Source organism: Eschrichtius robustus, chromosome 4 (assembly GCF_028021215.1).
Source record: "Eschrichtius robustus isolate mEscRob2 chromosome 4, mEscRob2.pri, whole genome shotgun sequence".
Classification (NCBI taxonomy): Eukaryota; Metazoa; Chordata; class Mammalia; order Artiodactyla; family Eschrichtiidae; genus Eschrichtius; species Eschrichtius robustus.
The window spans coordinates 54,233,929-54,252,874 of record NC_090827.1 but is presented as its reverse complement, the minus strand read 5'-3'; the positions used below and the strand labels follow the sequence as shown (position 1 = coordinate 54,252,874).

The 18,946-nt window shown below is 40.9% G+C and overlaps 1 protein-coding gene across 3 annotated transcripts in view; it reads right to left on the bottom strand.

Annotated features, from left to right (window-relative positions):
* Positions 1–4,353: 4,353 nt before the first annotated feature.
* The window catches only part of TMEM150C (transmembrane protein 150C), a 36,867-nt gene continuing 22,274 nt past the window's right edge, over positions 4,354–18,946 (bottom strand). The window contains exons 6-9 of one of the 3 annotated variants that reach the window (XM_068542111.1): positions 12,415–12,542; positions 9,047–9,224; positions 6,215–6,449; positions 4,354–5,915 (exon numbers count right to left, since the gene is read on the bottom strand). In XM_068542111.1, coding sequence (XP_068398212.1) covers positions 6,241–6,449; positions 9,047–9,224; positions 12,415–12,542 — 515 coding nt within the window. In that variant the 3' untranslated portion in view covers positions 4,354–5,915; positions 6,215–6,240. Of the gene's footprint in view, positions 6,450–9,046; positions 9,225–12,414; positions 12,543–18,946 lie in introns of all 3 variants that reach the window. The other 2 variants (XM_068542112.1, XM_068542110.1) reach the window with 2 other exon arrangements.

The window sequence follows — 18,946 nt, the reverse complement described above, 5'->3', positions numbered from 1 at the left end:
GCACTTAACTATGTGCTGGGCACTGTTCTAGGTGCCAGGTATATGGCAGACAAAAATCCCTGCCCTCGTGGAGCTTGCATTTTAGGGGTAGAGAGGATGAGATAATAAAATAAGTAAAAGGTGTTAGAGAGTGTTACGCACGTCAGACTTTTAAGTAATCACAGGACCATGTTTTTTTTTTTTTAATTAATTTATTTATTTTTGGCTGCGTTGGGTCTTTGTTGCTGTGCGCAGACTCTCTAGTTGTGGCGAGCGGGGGCTACTCTTTGTTGCGGTGCTCGGGCTTCTCACTGCAGTGGTTTCTCTTGTTGCAGAGCACGGGCTCTAGGCGCACGGGCTTCAGTAGTTGTGGCAGGTGGGCTCAGTAGTTGTGGCTCGTGGGCTCTACAGTGCAGGCTCAGTAGTTGTGGCGCATGGGCTTAGTTGCTCTGTGTGGGATCTTCCCGGACCAGGGCTCGAACCTGTGTCCCCTGCATTGGCAGGTGGATTCTTATCCACTGTGCCACCAGGGAAGCCCAGGACCATGTTTTTAAAAATGCTATGGAGCAAAATAAAGCTGGAAAGAGTGACAGTGTTGGGATGGGCTTGAGGGGGGTAAATTTTAGAGGCCAAGGAGTCCTTAGTGAGAAGGTAACACTTGAGTAGGTGAAGAAGGTGAGAGATTTAAATATCCGGGGGAAGATTGTCCAAGCCAGAGGTTTTAGCAAGTGCAAAAGTCCTGAGGTCAGAGCATGGCTGGCTGTTGGAGGAACACAAGGAGGCAGAGGGAGTGGACCAGGCGAAATGAAAGGTGGTGAGGCAGGTCCTGTTGGGGCTTGTAGGGCATTTTAGTGAATGGGGTTTTTTAGTAGGAGTACAAGAGAAGCCATTGGAGGATTTTAAGCAGAGGAGTGATGATCTGAGATCATTGTGACTGCTGTGTTGAGGACAGTCTGAAGGGAGCAAATGAAAAAGCAGAGAAACTAGTTTTTGTAGGCTATTATAAAAGTCCAGGAGAGATGGAAGTGGCTTGGATTAGATGGTAGCAGTGGACGAATTCTATTATAATTTGAAGATAGAGCAAATCACATTTGCTGACAGATGTGGGTGGGGTGTGATAGAAAGAAGAGATAAGGATTACTTCAAGGTTTCTGTCTGGTAACTGAAAGATGAGTTGCCCTTAACTTAGATGGGAAGACTCCTGGAGGGGTGAGTTTAAAGAGATCAGATCAGGACTGTTAAACTTTAGGTGCCCTTCAAGGGGAGATGTCACAACGGTAGTTGAATATACAGGTCTGGCATTTAGGATAGAGGTCTGGCATTTAGGATAGAGGTCTGGGCTGGAGAAGTTGGGAGAGGTCAGCATATGGCAATTGTTCAAACTAGAAGACTGTATGAGGTCACCAAGAGAGTGAGTGTAGATGGGAAGGAAGAGTTCCAAGGCCTGAGCCATGGGGGACTTCAACATTCAAAGATGTCAGGGAGAAGAAGGCCCAGCAAAGGAGACTGAGGAGGGGACAGAAGCAGGAGGAAAACTAAAAGAGCACGGTGTTCTGGAAGCCACGTGAAGAAAATGTTTAAGCAGGTAGGTGATCCAGTTGTGACGTGTTGCTAGGTAAGGTATGAAAAGAATGAACTGTGTATATACCATGACAAGGTCTTTGGAGAACTTTAGTAGAGCAGGTCCAGTGAAGTGGTACAAGCAAGACTGGAGTGGGTTCAAGAAAGAATTGATCCTACTGTATAGCACAAGGAACATATTCAATATCCTGTGATAAACCATAATGGAAAAGAATATGAAAAAAATATATATGTGTAACTGAGTCACTTTGCTGTACAGCAGAAATTAACACAACATTGTAAATCAACTATACTTCAACAAAATTTTTTAAAAAAGAAAGAATTGGGGGCTTCCCTGGTGACACAGTGGTTGAGAACCTGCCTGCCAATACAGGGGATACAGGTTCGAGCCCTGGTCCGGGAAGATCCCACATGCCGCAGAGCAATTAAGCCCATGCGCCACAACTACTGAGCCTGCGCTCTAGAGCCCGTGAGCCACAACTACTGAGCCCACCTGCCACAACTACTGAAGCCCGTTCACCTAGAGCCCGTGCTCCACAACAAGAGAAGCCACCGCAATGAGAAGCCCACGCACTGCAACAAAGAGTAGCCCCTGCTCGCTGCAACTAGAGAAAGCCCGTGCGCAGCAACAAAGACCCAATGCAACCAAAAAAATAAATAATAAATAAATTTAAAAAAAAAAAAGAAGAAAGATTTGGGAGAGAGGGGCTGGAGAGAGCAAATATGGACTTTTTTTTTTTTTTAAGATAGAAGAAATAAAAAAATAGTTATGCTAATGGAAAGATCTTTGCTTTTCCAGTGAGGAACCTAGCTTTCTCACCCACCCTCCCTTCCTTGGACTTCAGATTTGGATATTTGCTGTTTCTTGGAACCCTCACTTTGAGGAATGTTAATAGGGAATCTGAACTGATATGGAACTGAGGATTGTGAAAATCAACTTATTTCACATGTGGAATTCTCTTTCCCCAACTTCCCACTACTTTGGGGGACATAACACATGTGGCCAGGAGTCCACTTACTGTGGCCAGTAAGTTACTAGGCTGTTCACAAATGTTTCTCCCATTCTGGGCACATGGCAGGAGAGCCACTCTTGGGTATGGCCGTGTGGTTTTGTTTGTCACTTCATAGCAGCTTTAAGACCAGTGAGCAGTCTCCCACATTGCCTTGGCTGACAGCAACTGTGGAAGCAGTGTTAAGACGAAGCATCTACCAGCCAGGGTCTGAGCCATAGTGATGAGCAGAGCCCCTTTGCTAAGCCGGGATAGACACCTAGTATGAGTAATAAACTTTAGTTTCGTTAGTTTTACTTTGGGATAGCAAAACCCAATCCATCCTGACACAATGCCTAAGGACCAAAATAAACAGTGATGTACTGGTCTCCACAATAACCAGCAGGTTGCAAATTTCAGGGTACACAAGTTTTACTTTCCCATACCAGGGGCAAAGAAAACCCAATAAATAACACAGGTAATAAAACTTGACCTCACTGTCAGTTCTCCATTAAATCAAAAACTATTGAACCTTGAAAATGTTAACATTGTTCTTAAAATATTTCTCTCCTAACCAGGAAGGCAAATTTTCTTCAAGAGACTTAGCTAGACTACCAGAAACATAGTGTAGTATATTTACTATTTTGTTCTCTGGGTCGTCTGCGTTTGCTCCTCCAGGAATGCTCACTCCAAATGCAGATTCCCTGGTCCTGTCCTCCTAGATGAATGCTGTGGTCCTTAACTCCTAAGAGGTTCTGTAATCTTGATCTTTATGTGTCTGTGTGGCCTAATACAAAAATTTATTTGGTCTTTGTCTTCCGGTTCCTGCCAAGAGCTGCTAAAACTCTTGGAATTTTCTCAGTGATAGGAATGGCTTTTTTTTTTTTTGTAATGAGCCCCTTTGATCACACTTGAGTTTATGCTAATGAGATCACTAAGGGTGAGGCCACTAGATGGCCTCAGGATGGAGCTGGTCACCAGAAAGACCAAGTGACTAGACCTCCTGACTGACCTCCAGGCATGGGTGGCAGAGGGGGCTGGAGAGGGGTCTATAAACTCAGCAACAGTGAGATTCAGAGAGCTCCTGGGTTGGTGAGCACATTGAACCCCGGGAAGATGCTGTGCCCCTGCATCCCTCCCCTTCCTTGCCCCATGCATCTCTTCCATTTGGCTGCTCTCAAGTTATATCTTTTATAATAAACCAGCAAATGGAAGTAAAGTGTTTTCCCAAGTTCTGCGAGCTGTTCTAGGAAATTATTGAACCCAGAAGGGAAGGGAATTGTGGGAACCCTCCAATTTTATGACCAGGTTGGACCGAAGTGTGGGTAATCTGGGGACATGATACTTGCGACCGGCATTTGTAGCGAAGGAGGTCTTGCGGGACCAAGCCTTTAAACCCATGGGGTCTGAGGATAACTTTGGGTAGTGTCAGAATTGAACTGAATTGTAGGACACCCAGATGGTGTCCAGAGAATCAGAGAATTGGTTGTTAGTGTTGGAAAACACCCTAGAAATATGCTGCCAGTGTAACACTGAAGTTTTCAACATAATGTCTGAGTCAGTTTACACATGCTTTAATATTAGAGAAGAAATGTTCTTGTAAGAGACAAAAGAAAAATCACAATTCTGCACAAAAGAATTTTATTTAGTGGTCAGATCCCGATGAATAATGCCAGTCATTGCTTGATTCTGTTAAAATGCGCTATTAGATATACTCTTAAGAAAGTGTACGGTGCATCACCGAAAGCTATTGAATTTGGATTGTGTAGAGTAAAAGAAAACTTCATAAATCTTTGTTCTCTGATAAAATTTTTAAAATATAAAAATGAAAAAAAAATCCCCAAAAGCAGTATTCAAAAATAATAAATGTCACCTTGGACTATTTACAGTAAGATGACTTTCTAATAGAACACCCTCTGCTTGTCTCTTTTTCTCACATTTTACTTGTCCCTTAGAGGTGTTCTGCCTCCCCCATCTAACCCTTACTCGTGACTTCTTCCATTCCCGTCTTGCATGAAACGGTCATCTTCTATTCTCTCACACATCTTTGAGTCTTTCTCTGATACTCCTTTTTCCTACTGTAAATTACCAGTAATTCTATTCAACAGATGTTTGTTGAGCACCTAATATGTGCCAGGCACTGTGCTAAGAGGTGGGGATAAATACAGAGATGAAAAGTCATTGAACTCCCTCCTCAAGAAGCTCAGAGTTTGGGTTGGATTAAAAAAACATTTTTCACATTATATTCCATGAAATTCCAAGCCCCTATGAAGTAAGTTTGGGGATTTCTTGAAACAAAGTGCACTCACGGAGGGTCTATCAGCTTGGCCCACTCCAATGCATTTTGATTTAGAATTCTGCCCTTTTTTATGAAGCACAGTCTCTAAAGCCCAGGAATAGAGTTTGAGTTCTAAACTCTTCGCAGGTGGGAACTACATGATATGGGTTGTAGGGGACGAACTGAACCAATTTGTTTTTGGGGGAGGGTAACCTTTTAATTGGCTTCTACAAATTCTGAGTATGAAAAGCCCTTAACCCCCCGCCCCCCAAAATACTAAATTTGAGCAATAGATACATATTAAGGAACTCCTCCTTGATTTGGATTTACAACACGATCCTCTGAAACTCCTCTCTTTTACAAATGTCCAGCAGGAGCTCTTTTTATTACCTCCACACGTATTTCTTTGTGCTTTTCTGTGAACATTTTCTTAGCTTCAAACATAAAAGCAGCAAATTAAGCCTGCAGGTGACCTTTCTTTTTTTTTTCTTTTATCATGTTGAACCCCAAACAAGCTCAGTTCTTGCGTTTGGCCTACATCTTCTCTGTCCACGAGGCCTCAAGAGAACCATGGTAGTTACTTAAAAAAAAAGAAAAAGAAAACAAAGCAAACTATGAAATAGAAAATAAAAACTGAACATAGCATACTATGGAAGCAAAACTGAAACCACACTCTCGCTGCCCCCATCTCTCCATGCCTGGTAGACCATGGCCCTACAAATATTCACATTTGGAAATATTTTCTCAGTCACAGTAAAGTCCACATCATGGTGGTGTGCTTTCCCCCCACAGCTCGTAGCGTATTCCTTTTGTCGAACCTGCTCAGCCAACCACTGAACAATGATGAAGGGAGTTTTTGTGGGAAAGTTCTATCCTTGATCCAACATCATCCACAGGTTACACGGGGTCACATCTCTGTACAGTTTCCATCCAACCAAATGATACTCTGTCCATTCAAGAGCCCTAGTGCCAGATTCACAATGTCCTCATGAGCTGGTTCCAAGCCCTCTGGATCTGAAGGCAACTTTGGGAGTTGGCGTTATTCCCATGTTACAGTTGGCCTGCCCAAGGTAGGGTGATCAGGATGTCTGAAATATGTGAAGATGACAAGAAGAGCAGGGGGTGTTGGGAGAGAGGGGAAAAGAGAGGTGATCATGCACAAGCTTCTTGCTCTGTCGTGCATTATATTTTCAGTGTTAACAGCGTGTATTTCGACACATAGGGCTTGTGCTTTTTCGTTAAATAACTCGCCCTGAAACACTTGTTTGGCAAACGTGGCCATGAATATGTGTGTGCGTGTGCACGTGCCTGTGTTTACGATGTGTCATGAGGCTGTGTGTCAAGTCCTGTGGGTGTGCCTCGGCCCCTCCCCTGCTGCTACACCCACCTCACCAGCAAGGAAAAACTGATGGGTTACACCTGGTCGGTTTGATATTCAGAAGCTTCAGACAGGCTTTCTGAGAAGCTTAGGAAAGTCTCCTGGTGTTCGGAACAGACGATCTCGTAACGATAATGCCGGAACTCCACAGCAAAGGTGCCAAAATAAGACAGGAAGCACATGACCAGGCCCCACTGGACCCTGGCTGCGTACAGGTGGATGCCCTGGGCCATGAGGATGAAGTCTGGGGAGAAGTAGTCAAGGCAAGTTCCTCCATCGGCCACATTAAGACGGGGCTGTTTCCTGGGCAGAGACAGGTTACAGGAAAAGCCTGGCTCCCCCCCGACCAGCGGAAGAGCGTCACGGAGTCAGCTGAACACCATCTACATAAATAACACAAGGTAACATTACTGAGCCCTTACTTTGTGCCAGACATGCTTCTAGGTGCTTTCATGGAAAACCTAACTTACTCATCACAACATCCTGTTATCAGCAGTTCGTTTAAAATAGGGAAACGGAGGCCAAATGGGTAACACAGGTATTAACTGGTGGAAGTGGGATTCAAACACAAGCACTCTGACTCCCTGGCCACGCATTCGACCGCTGTACTCTACGGCTGCCTAATAAACTGTGAGACTAGCTAAAGAATTACAATTCCAAAGTAACTAGTTGGCCAGAAAAATAACACTGTATTTTTAAAAGGCACTGCAAATGACCATGGAACAATGTGAACGTATCAAATAGCTAACTACCTCCATATAAGCTGTGTTTGTCTCTGCAGTGCTACTAATAAGGTCTAAGTGGCCCCTCTTCTTCTCTCTAGTTTTCAATGTTGCCTTTCAAACAATATTCTATAGGCTGGTTTCATTCCCGGTGTTGCGTTTAAACTTGTGCCAAATGAAAGCAGGCAATTTAAAAACCAAAGAACAGACGAGACGTCTATGCCTGAATATACACAGAGTGTATGTATGTGTACACAGGCACACACACACACACACACACACACACACACACATCAGTATATATGAAGGTAGGAGCTGGGGAGGAGAAAGCTTCATAACGTTCTATAGTGAAAAGCTAAGAGGCCAAGGACTGAATAAAGTTATTTAGAAAAATCAGAAATGCTCCCTTAGAATTAGTTCTACCTTCAGAACTTAGCCTTAAAATCTTGGGAAATTTTCAGAGAGTGAAAAAGTCCGTGACAACTACTTCAGCCAAACTTCGCTCTCCTGACTAGGCCTGGATTCAGTCACCTGGGAACCACGAAATGGTTCCAAGTCTTCGGAAATATCGTGGATCAGAATTGTTTGGTATAAGCTCAAAATTCAGAATGATTTAAAATCTGTACATACTCTTCTGACTGAGGGTTCAAAATGTTTGCCAAAGCAATATTAACTTCTAGGGGAGGGGTACATCTTCAAATCTCGCACTGGCAGAATTCTGACCTGTTTACTCATAAAATATTTTATCAGGTTGCTAGTAATAAGCAAGTTTCTTGGCTTGAATTTCAAGTCCTTAAATGTTCTCAATCTAATGTGACTTAAGAAAACCGCTAAAATGACTGAATGGCAGTTTGTGAGGGAAGAAGAAATAAATGGCTCCAAATACTCCACTAACGAACGTCTCTGAGCACTAAATGTTTTTGTATTTTAAAGCCACTCTAAGGAGGGATGGCATAGTGGTTAAGAGTATGAGAACTGAGCCTGAGTTTAGAACAAATCGACACATACCATGTGTGATCTTGGGTAATTAACCTCCGTTTTTTCACTATTCTTACTTGTTAAGTGAGGATTAAAAGGGTTGACACATTTAAAGTGCTTAGAATACTGCCTAGCACATCATCAGGACCCAATAAATATTGGCTATTACATTGATGATTGTAACTGTGTTAGTTATACCGTTTGCCATCTAGGAACTCCCTTCTCCAGTTTCCAGAAGACCTAATGGAGTGAACACTTAGGACTGAGTGACTGATCTGATTGGTGGGCTCGTTCCTGGCCGACTTCCACTGGGCCCTGTGATAGTAGGTGGGGTCACTGTGCGCCACCCTAGACCAGGCCCTCTGCCATCTGTTTGGGCTTCAGCTGAGTGTAATGCTCTCCTCCGCCTTTCCCTGATTTCTCTGCTTCTTACTGGGTGGATAGATTGAATTCCGGGGTGTGAGATAGGAGGCCTGCACGACTTTCCTTTCCAAGTTTACTAGGAATGAAGGCTGATTTCTTCATCCCCATCTGGCTCCTTGTGACTGTTCTCCATTGGTTCAAACTCCGAGGGAGGAAGGGAAATAAATAGCACCTCAAAGTTATTTGTTCAGGACAACAGTACATGCAGTGGTAATCTAGTTCTTGAATTTCTTTTCCAGAAAAGCTTACTTGTTTTCCTGAAAGATATAAATGTATTTTTGTCCCTAGAAATTCATTTTAGAGTTAATAGATTAAATGAAATAACAGAGCCACTAATAAAGTCGCAAATGAAAAAAAATTTTTCAAGATGGAAGGGATAAAACCCCACAATTCTCTTTTGGTTATGCATTCTATGTTTTTCACAAAAGGAAACTTTACATCAAAAGGAGAATGCATGGCACCATTCCTACAGATTGAAACAGTTTTGAGAAGGCAGAGCTTGTTTTCTTTAGCTCTCCATCTCCTCTTTGGCACGAAAAATAGGTCTGAAAGTTTTCGTTTTTATACCCATTTATTTTTCTTTTTTGTCTAATATTCTGAGTTGATACGACAGTATATCCTAACCAACTGAGAATGGCAATCTTCTCATCTTCTACATGGACAACTTATCTGTGTTTTAATCTCACTGGCAAAGAACGTTTTCACATTAAAAGGATACAGAGGACCACGCAGAGAGTGACAGATGCTGAGAGAATAACTCGTGGAATTCCAACTTTCCGTCCTTCATTCTTGATGTTTACTTTGAGTGTCAATGCAGCCTGGATCCAGCAGGCCAACGTGCCAAATCCAAAAGTCAAGGAAGTTCCGACATTATGGATTTCTTCATCATTTGTGAGCTAAGGGATGAACAGATAATGACCTGTGGAGGCCCATTTAGAAAATACATACAAGCCAATGGAATACGTGAAGGAGAAAAAAATAGGTAAAGAGATGTCCCAATAATGGGATGATAGGTTGTAGAAAGAGTAGAATCCTTCATCTCCACTGGCTCTTTGTGTCTATTCTCCATTGGTTCCAACTCTGAGGGGAAGTAGAGAAATGAATAGTATGCCCACACCTCAAAACGTTTGGAAGAACCATACAGGCAGTGGTAATTTATTCTTTGAATTTATTTTCCAGAAAAGCTTTGTAGAAAAGTAAAAGAAAAAAGCAGGAGAGTTACACAAAAAAAGAGAAATGTCAAAGTTTCTACAGACTTAAACCCCAAACTCTGTTTTCTAGACTAAGAAATGAGACCAGAATCCGGCTGTGTATTTACTGATTGAAGATGGCCAATTCTAAGCAGGTCAAGATTTCACTGGCCTGGACAACTAATAACACTTGAGCTGTTCTTTACTCTTACAAAACTGGCCAGTCTATGTAATGCGGCCAATTCATTGTTAATGGGCTTTTGTTTTGTTTTCCTATTATAATAAGAAAACTGCACTTATGAGCTTTTGCCATATCTGGAGACCCATTAAAGGGCAACAGTGTTTGAAGATTCCTGGTCAAGGCTTTTATACAGTTAATAGGTTAAAGGAGACCCATCTGGGTTATTTCAATTGGGGGTTAGAGATGTAAACTGCCCAAATCATTACCGACTGATTTAAAAAATATATCTGTCACTTAAAACACCTTTATTAATTGCATATATTTTTAACTACACATATAGTACCCCATATATATAGGAAACATACAGGAAATAAAATCTACTGTTGAAGAGATGGCTTTAAAAACATGGTGAAAATATCCTTTTGAATCGCCATTGCCTTCAGGTGTTTTATTGTTTAGCGTTGCTATGAATAATGGTTGTATCAAATCAATATTACTTTCCCTTTACAATTTTTTTCTATTGTTTTGGCTGTAGGATTTTTTTCTTCTTTGAAGAAGCCATTTTCCCCCCTCACAGTTCAAAACACATATTTTTGAAACATTTTATTTTATTTTATTGTTATTTATTTATTTTTTGGCTGTGCAGCATGTGGGATCTTAGTTCCCTGACCAGGGATCGAACCCACACCCCCTGCACTGGAAGCGTGGAGTCTAAACAACTGGACCACCAGGGAAGTCCTGAAACACTTTAAGTAATGATTCCCCAAATCAAATTTTACTTCTAGGAAATTGGTTTTCCATGCTCTACATAGTCTGTTCATTTATTTTTTAATTCTAATTTTAAAAGTAGATGATACAGTTACATGGGTCAAACTTTAAAAAATTGTAAAAAGAGTATAGATTGAAAAGTCTGTCTCTTATCTCATATACTAGCCACCTGGTCTCTCCACAGGCAACTAATGTGTTATTTGTTTCCTGTGTAATCTCTGTAGATATTCCAGAAAATGTTCTTCATATATAGCGTCATCATTTACAGTTTTGAATATCTGTGGTTCACCCAAACAACCCAATCACTGGGCTTCTTCGGGGAACTTTAGTGAAAAACAAAATGTCTACTCAGTAACTTCCATCTAGGACCTGGTTGAGAGCAATGATAGTTACTTAGCATTTTACAACATGCCGGCCCCTGTAGCACAGATGGATAAGTGGAGGAAAGACTACCACCGAAATCTCAATAAAAAATGCTCTGTGCCCTAACATTTTGGAGCTGAACAGATAAACTCTCAAATATTCTCCTGATAATTCATCGTCCTAGCCAATATGTTCTAAGAATGCAGCTTTCTCATTATCTAGGTTGATATGGAATGAGATCTAGAATAGTTAGAGGAATTGGTGGGATTGCCTGCCTATCTGTCAGACAACCCATTACGTAAAAAATACTTATTGAGGGCTTCCCTGGTGGTGCAGTGGTTAAGAATCCATCTGCCAATGCAGGGGACACAGGTTCAAGCCCTGGTCTGGGAAGATCCCACATGCCACGGGGCAACTAAGCCCGCATGCCACAACTACTGAGCCCGGAGCCACAACTACTGGAGCCCATGCGCCTAGAGCCCGTGCTCCGCAACAAGAGACAACACCGCAATGAGAAGCCCGCACACTGCAACGAAGAGTAGCCCCTATTCGCCGCAACTAGAGAAAGCCCGCGTGCAGCAACGAAGACCCAATGCAACCACAAAAATAAAAATTAAAATAACTAAATTTATTTATTTAAAAAAATACTTATTGAGTTGCTACTGTGTGCCAGGGGACGTCTTGGGGAATGAGTTATCCTAATTTAATGAATTATCAGCACCAAGGGTCAAGGACGAGAGACAGTCTTAGAAAATCCACTACCATATTTTCAGTAAGAACATTCCTAAACACTCACTAGAATGCTGAGTGTCTGGAATGCCTGTACCATTTGGATTTCACTCAGCAGACGGGGGAGAAGTGTCAGGATCGGTGTTTGACTGCAAGGAGGAAGTTTCTAGCAGCAGTATATCGCAGAGGCCGGAGGAAGCTGGGGAGGGCATGGAGGCAGGGAAAACAGAAAGCCACTGTAACTGGGCAGGGTCCCCATGTCTATTTTACAAATGAAGTCATTTAGGTCAAGAGTTGTGTGAGGGTATTGGCAAGGGAAATTATGCTTAAGTGACCTTGGGCTTCTACGTCTCTGGGAAGAAGAGTTAGGGTTAGTACCTCTTTATACAAGTCACAGGTGTTCTAGAGAAATTCTGGGTTTTCAAACTGACCCCCATGTGAGCTTGCTCATCTAAAATGCAAGGTTTCATCCAATACGGATGTTCAATGTTTAATTACAGAAAGGCAATGATCCTATTAATTTTCTAGAAAGGTACATTAGAATACAATTTGTTATGAAAAAAAGTATACAGCAGTTTGAAAGCCCTATTTTAGTAGATACATTTCCCAATAGCTGTGCTGTATTTCCAATGCATAGGGAGGAGTTTCTTACGTTTAATTCAGACTTACGTAGGCGAGGCTCAAAGAACAGATGGGCTGACTGCTGGAGAAACTGTGCATATCAGGGACCACTGTTAGCATTTTTTTAAAGATTCATGGAGAATTCTATGGGCCACGTAGTGACTATACCTCAGTGGCTGTGATCATCATATAGGTGAAGTGTGAGATGGAGGTGAAAAAGGCCAAATGAAGTACCTGAAAATTACCAAGTAAGGTCATTCCGAAGGAAGCCAGACAGAGCGCCACCAATCCACTAATATTCAGCCACGGATTTAAAACCTTTGGTTTCAGTTGTATGAAGCGCAGAACAGCTACCACCAGAGCTGGGAATAAAACAAAATGTTATAATTGAAAAAGTTAAATCACACAGTCAGTCTAGGAAGCAGCGTTCTAAAGCCACAATGTGCAGAAGTAAACTTTTTGCCACAGTACACCTTTAAATCTTCTAACGACAGATGCATTTTTAAAAGAAGTTTTCCATGTGATGTTTCTGATTATTGAGATGTTTTATTCTAGCTAACCTGGGGAAAGCAGAGAGGAATTGAAGCAGCGTGCTATATGTTATTTGGGTGACGCAAGACAATAGACTGGTAACAACTAGTGTTGTTCTCAGAGTTTTCAAAAACAAGGTCAGCACAAGACAGACTGGCTTAGGAGGACATCACAGAGGCTTGGCACGCAACAGATCAGACACAGAGAGACAGCCCGTGGCACGGGAATTCACTGATTCAATCAGCCTTTAGTTTAGAACCGTGTTAGAACAGATAGGGCAAGGAAACACGGGGAAGAAGACAAGGTTACCAATCTAGACAAACCTGCGGGTCCCTGTGCCAGAAATCATGCCCGGGGATAGGAAGGAAGATAAAGGCACATGTACAAATCCCTTTATTACTGGTTTATTCCCTCTCCTTTCTGATTCTACCTGTAGGTGTTCATTGTCAAAGGACAAAGGCAGCTCATTCAAATTAGAGCAGTTACAGCAATCAAATCATGGAATCTGTATTTTAACATAGCAGATTTGGGGGTTTGGTATGTACTGAAAATCATATTGATTATATTAAGAAAGCTCAATTCTTCCAAATGATGTTAATTACTTATTTTAAAATCCCACTTTTTTGAATCAAATTGTCATCGGAGAATCTGCAGAGAGAAAAAGGAAGTTACTTAGATTTCAAATCTGACTTCTAATAGTAACCTTGAGACCAGTCCATACTCAAGTCACTAATCTAAGAATCCCCTTTTATTAATTGCTTAGTGCAGGGATATTTTCATATTTATACAAAAAGCTGGGAGAGGTCAGTCTACAAATGATTTTTAAAAAGCACTTGCAATTAATATGTTATATCTAGTATAAAGAAATGCACTTACTACTTCCTAAGGCAATTTATTTTGACAGTAAGGTTTAGCAGGGAGGACAATTAGGAATTCAAGAATTATCCTATTTATACAGCAATTAGTAGGCAATTATTTGCTATAAGTCTGCCTTGATTTCAGGCCATTATTAGTAGCCGTTAACAAAGAAACCCATTCACAAGTTTGCATTTCCCAAGTATGATGAATTTCATAGTTTCAAGCTACAAAGTTAGTTCAGTGAGTTGACTTTCAGTTCCAAGTACCTCTGGTCAAAGAGTGGTATACAACTTGGTTAATAGTTGGATTTTGGAAACAAAATAGAAATAAACTGCAATCTATGAAATCTTAAATTGTTTGGATCTGATTTAGCTTTTAGTATATTTATGTTAAAGCTAATGCCCATGATTCATCATCACATTATAGATTATACTTGAGTTGATAATAGTTATTTTTTTTAACATCTTTATTGGAGTATAATTGCTTTACAGTGGTGTGTTACTTTCTGCTTTATAACAAAGTGAATCAGCTAAACATATACATATATCTCCATATCTCCTCCCTCTTGCATCTCCCTCCCACCCTCCCTATCTCACCCCTCTAGGTGGTCACAAAGCACCGAGCTGATCTCCCTGTGCTATGCGGCTGCTTCCCACTATCTATTTTACATTTGGTAGTATATATAAGTCCATGACACTCTCTCACTTTGTCCCAGCTTACTCTTCCCTGCCACCCCCCGACCGTGTCGTCAAGTCCATTCCCTACATCTGCGTCTTTATTCCTGTCCTGCCCCTAGGTTCTTCAGAACCATTTTTTTTATAATAGTTTTTCAACCTAATGGTTTGAGGGATCCAGTTAGGAGTTATCATATTATCAGAAGTCTATTAATGTTGACAATAACTATCCTAGAGGATGAAAAAATAAGCACAATTTCTAATACTTTTGGGGATACGAATAGGAGGAAGAAGTGGGGAGACGAGAAATTCAACATAAGCACCCTGACACAAAGTGATCTTCAGATAAATAAGCCATTAGATTTAGACCAGAAATCTCCCCACAAGGCACCAGGGGAGACATTTGCTAATTCATTGTGTGTGGATATTAGGACATAATGACAGAATACCAAGGCAGCACATTTAATTTCTTTTAAAAACGACTAGTGGAGAGTATGACTCTGGGAACTTTCTGGTTGTCACCCAGTTTGGAGGGCTAGGATGGTGCTGGAACTCTGGCTGAAGCCCTAACCCACTACCAAAGCAGACACCGAAATGGCTCTTCACGTTGACCATCCAGGTAGTTTGTGTCACTCTACCCAAAGGGACACAGTCAGTGCCACTGTCTGTGTTACTCATTTCTCGCCAGTGAACTCTGGACGTGTACCATTCTCCTGGCTCCAGCATTGCTAGCCTTCTCATTTGTAATATGGATGGTAAATCACTTCATCAAGAACAGATGATGACATTAAGCAGGAAACAGAAACCTCCCTGAAGACAGGAACCAACCCAACATTCCCAACTTCCAGAACTGCATTCCAAACACCACACTTGGCCCTTTTAACCTATTAACTCCATTATTAATCAGCTGAGGCTAGGCCTACTTTCTTTCCAAAATAGGGTCTAGTTGAAATTTTACAGTTGTGGAAATAATAAAGCTTCCGATCCATTAACAGTTTTATTAACAGGTTTAAATACAGACAGATTCAGACTATCTGTTATGAAGTCCATTTACAACCAAGTAATGATTTAATTATACCTTATTGAAAAAGTTTTCTTGGGCAGTAGGGCAATTTCAAAGCCATCTGTATATACGTCAACCAATTTTTACCACATTAATGTTCTGCTCAATAGATATATTTTTGTTTCATTTAAAAATTTAAAATTTTACTTACAGTTTTAGAAAAGATTTTTAAAACCCACCCTTTTGCTGTTTTTGATATTTCCAGCAGTCCTTTGCTATACAAGTGTCCCTTATTTATCTGTCTGTTAAAAAATGTAAATATTAGAGTAATTCCTTATTTTCTTTGTTAAATTCTTCTATTTTGAAGCTGATCGAGTTTTTAAAGTTCAAACTCAAAATAGCAGCTCTTCACTGCAGTTCTAGACTGGTGTCTGGCCAAATTCTTTTTCATTTTGTTTAGTTTTACTGTTTATGCATCAATAATTCTTATTTATGACAGCAGTAGAACATGACAATCGATATGTTTTGGCTGAAGGAGGGAAAGACGCCGCTATTAGGTAACCAAAATCATTCAGCTATTAGTTTATCCTCACAACCTCTCCAGGGCAGAAAATAATATTCCTTTTAAGAAATTTGTCTTGGTCTCCAAAGAAGACATACAGATGGCTGAGGCACGTGAAAAGCTGCTCAACATCATTAATTATTAGAGAAGTGCAAATCAAAACTACAATGAGGTATCACCTCACACCGGTCAGAATGGGCATCATCAGAAAATCTACAAACAACAAATGCTGGAGAGGGTGTGGAGAAAAGGGAATCCTCTTGCAGTGTTGGTGGGAATGTAAATTGATACAGCCTCTATGGAGAACACTATGGAGCTTCCTTAAAAAACTAAAGACAGAATTACCATATGACCCAGCAATCCCACTACCGGGCATATACCCTGAGAAAACCATAATTCAAAAAGACACATGCACCCCAATGTGCATTGCAGCACTATTTACAATGGCCAGGTCATGGAAGCAACCTAAATGCCCATCGACAGATGAATGGATAAAGAAGATGTGGTACATGTGTACAATGGAATAGTACTCAGCCATAAAAAGAAACAAAATTGGGTCATTTGTAGAGATGTGGATAGATCTGGAGACTGTCATACAGAGTGAAGTAAGTCAGAAAGAGAAAAACAAATATCGTATATTAACGTATATATGTGGAATCTGGAAAAATGGTACAGATGAACCAGTTTGCAAGGCAGAAATAGAGACACAGATGTAGAGAACAAACGTATGGACACCAAGGGGGGAAGGTGGGGGAGGGGTGGGGGTGGTGTGATGAATTGGGAGATTGGGGTTGACATGTATACACTGATGTGTATAAAATGGACGACTAATAAGAACCTGCTGTATGAAAAGAAATAAAACAAATAAATAAATAAAATTTAGGAAGTAAAAAAAAAAAAAGAAATTACCCAGCCCATAAAAACTAACCACCCTGTAACCTGGGGCCTTTTGACTTCTGACTGGCCCACACTGTCTGTGGAGGGTGTTTCTCTCTAAATAAATCCACTTCTTATCTAAAAAAAAAAAGAATGTTGTCTTAGGTCTTTACACCCCACCCCCCAGGAGAAACGAAAGTGTGGATTCAGGACAAAAAGCATAACTAATTCTATACGGAAATCACTGAGCATTTGATCTTTGATTAGTCCATCAAAAAGATATAAGATCTTAGCTAACTGATTTTAATAAATGTTACACCAACTCATTTGTAGGTTGTAAATTATAATCTATACAGCTGCCAACAAGCAGTGATTTATAGGTGGTCTATGTTGTTGCTTATAGTCAGTGATGTCGTCTAAAGTAACAGCCTGAGGTCTAAGAGGGGTAGGCCTGGGGAGACAAAAGCAACCACAGTTTAGAGCAAGAATCATTAGTAAACTGATTCTTTTTCATTCCCAGATAAATAATTGTTGGTTCACTCCCACTGAGCACTAATCTTAATCAGTTCTGTGTCTACCAGATGGCACTAAAAATGATGAAAGATAATAAAGTATAAATATTGGATGCTGTAATACCTTAGAGCAAAAGCTAGTAAAAACTTAATTGCTTCTTGGTGGAGCAGGGGAGGACTGGAGAGTCAGATGATGACGAATGTCATCTGCAAGAGGGGAACTTGTTTTCATGACTGTGTTTTTGGAAATGCTTTTATAATGAGTTAATCATCAACTTTATAACTGGATAAATTTGTGAGCTGTGCAAACTGGCATATTTTAGATTTTACACTAAAGACTATTGGGACATACCAATTTGTCTTAAGAATATAAAGGATAATATATTGTTTCCAACATGTTCATTGGTTTCTTTAAAGCCCAGTGGAAGACAGACAGCCTGTGACAGCTTCCTCATAAAGGCAGTCTCCTGTGTATCATGATTAGAAGAGGTAGTATTTGCAAAGCACTTAGCATTATGCCTGGAATATTAAGTGACTGTCATTAATTATTGTTATTATTGTGCTCCGTGGGGATGATCATATGAGTCTGTACCAACCTGCAGGCCTATGTGGTGTGATTGCAGAGGGGCTGGGAAGGGTCCCTGACCCTGCAAGTCCAGATTCACCCTTGGGACTTTGTGTTCTATTAAATGCAAATATCTCCTTAGAGGTCATTTATGCCTTAGCATGAATATGTTTATTAGAGCTCTTCAGAAGAGTAGTGTCAAGACTAGGAAAAAAGAGTGAGTCTACAGCTCCTGGCAACCTTGAGGCTAAAGGCAGTGAGGACAAAATCGGACCCACTAGCACTTCCCCTGGTGCCTCACAGGGAACATTCTCCATGTTTCTCACATTATCAGCCTTCTGAACCAACTAAGATTCTGCCTGTGTTGCATGTTGGACCAACCGTCTCCCTTGATTTTCCAGGGAATTCTACAGGTCTTCCCTTTTCCTACAGCAAACATTAAAAAGAACATGTAAGAGTGAATAGAAATTTCTTTATGGTGCGTTTATAAATAGATGAAATAACAGGGCACCTCTCTGGGGGACAGGTGCCAATACTCCCTCGGTAATAATATCATCATTCTCTCTTACTTGGAGTGAAAGTCTCACTATGCAAAAGAACCACTTCCAGAAAACCACTGTTGAAAAATTTAGCTGTCACAGGCCGACCCAACAATATGTCAGTGGTGGTAGCTGGTTGACCCTTTGAAAGACACCGAGGAGTCCTGGCCTGGAGGAGATGGGCTATAAGGTCAATTTGGAGGAAGACAGAGAGCATGGCTGGTTCCCACGATCCCCAGGGAACAGTACAAAGGGGACAGGATATTAAATGAGGGCCTTGGTCCCTAAAGGAAAAGTGGGGAATTGGGGCCAGACATGAGTACAAAAGGTTTCTTTCTTTCTTTTTTTAACCTATGTTTCCATTTGCCAGCTTGATATGTGTATAGGCGCAGGGGAGAGCATCACCCTAATGTTAAGGCTGACCTTTAGATTTAAAGACAATATCTACACACATCAATATTTATCACAGAGCCTAAGCATTTTTTCATCCTTGCCAGTGAAGGAAAAAATAAGGCATTCTTTTTAAAGCAAACATATTGCACAATATTACATTCTCATGCAGGATTTTATGGCTCATGAAATATATTATTTCATGCAGCAAAAGAAATAAAGTCAAGAATTGGCTGAAATGATTAAAGATAGTAAA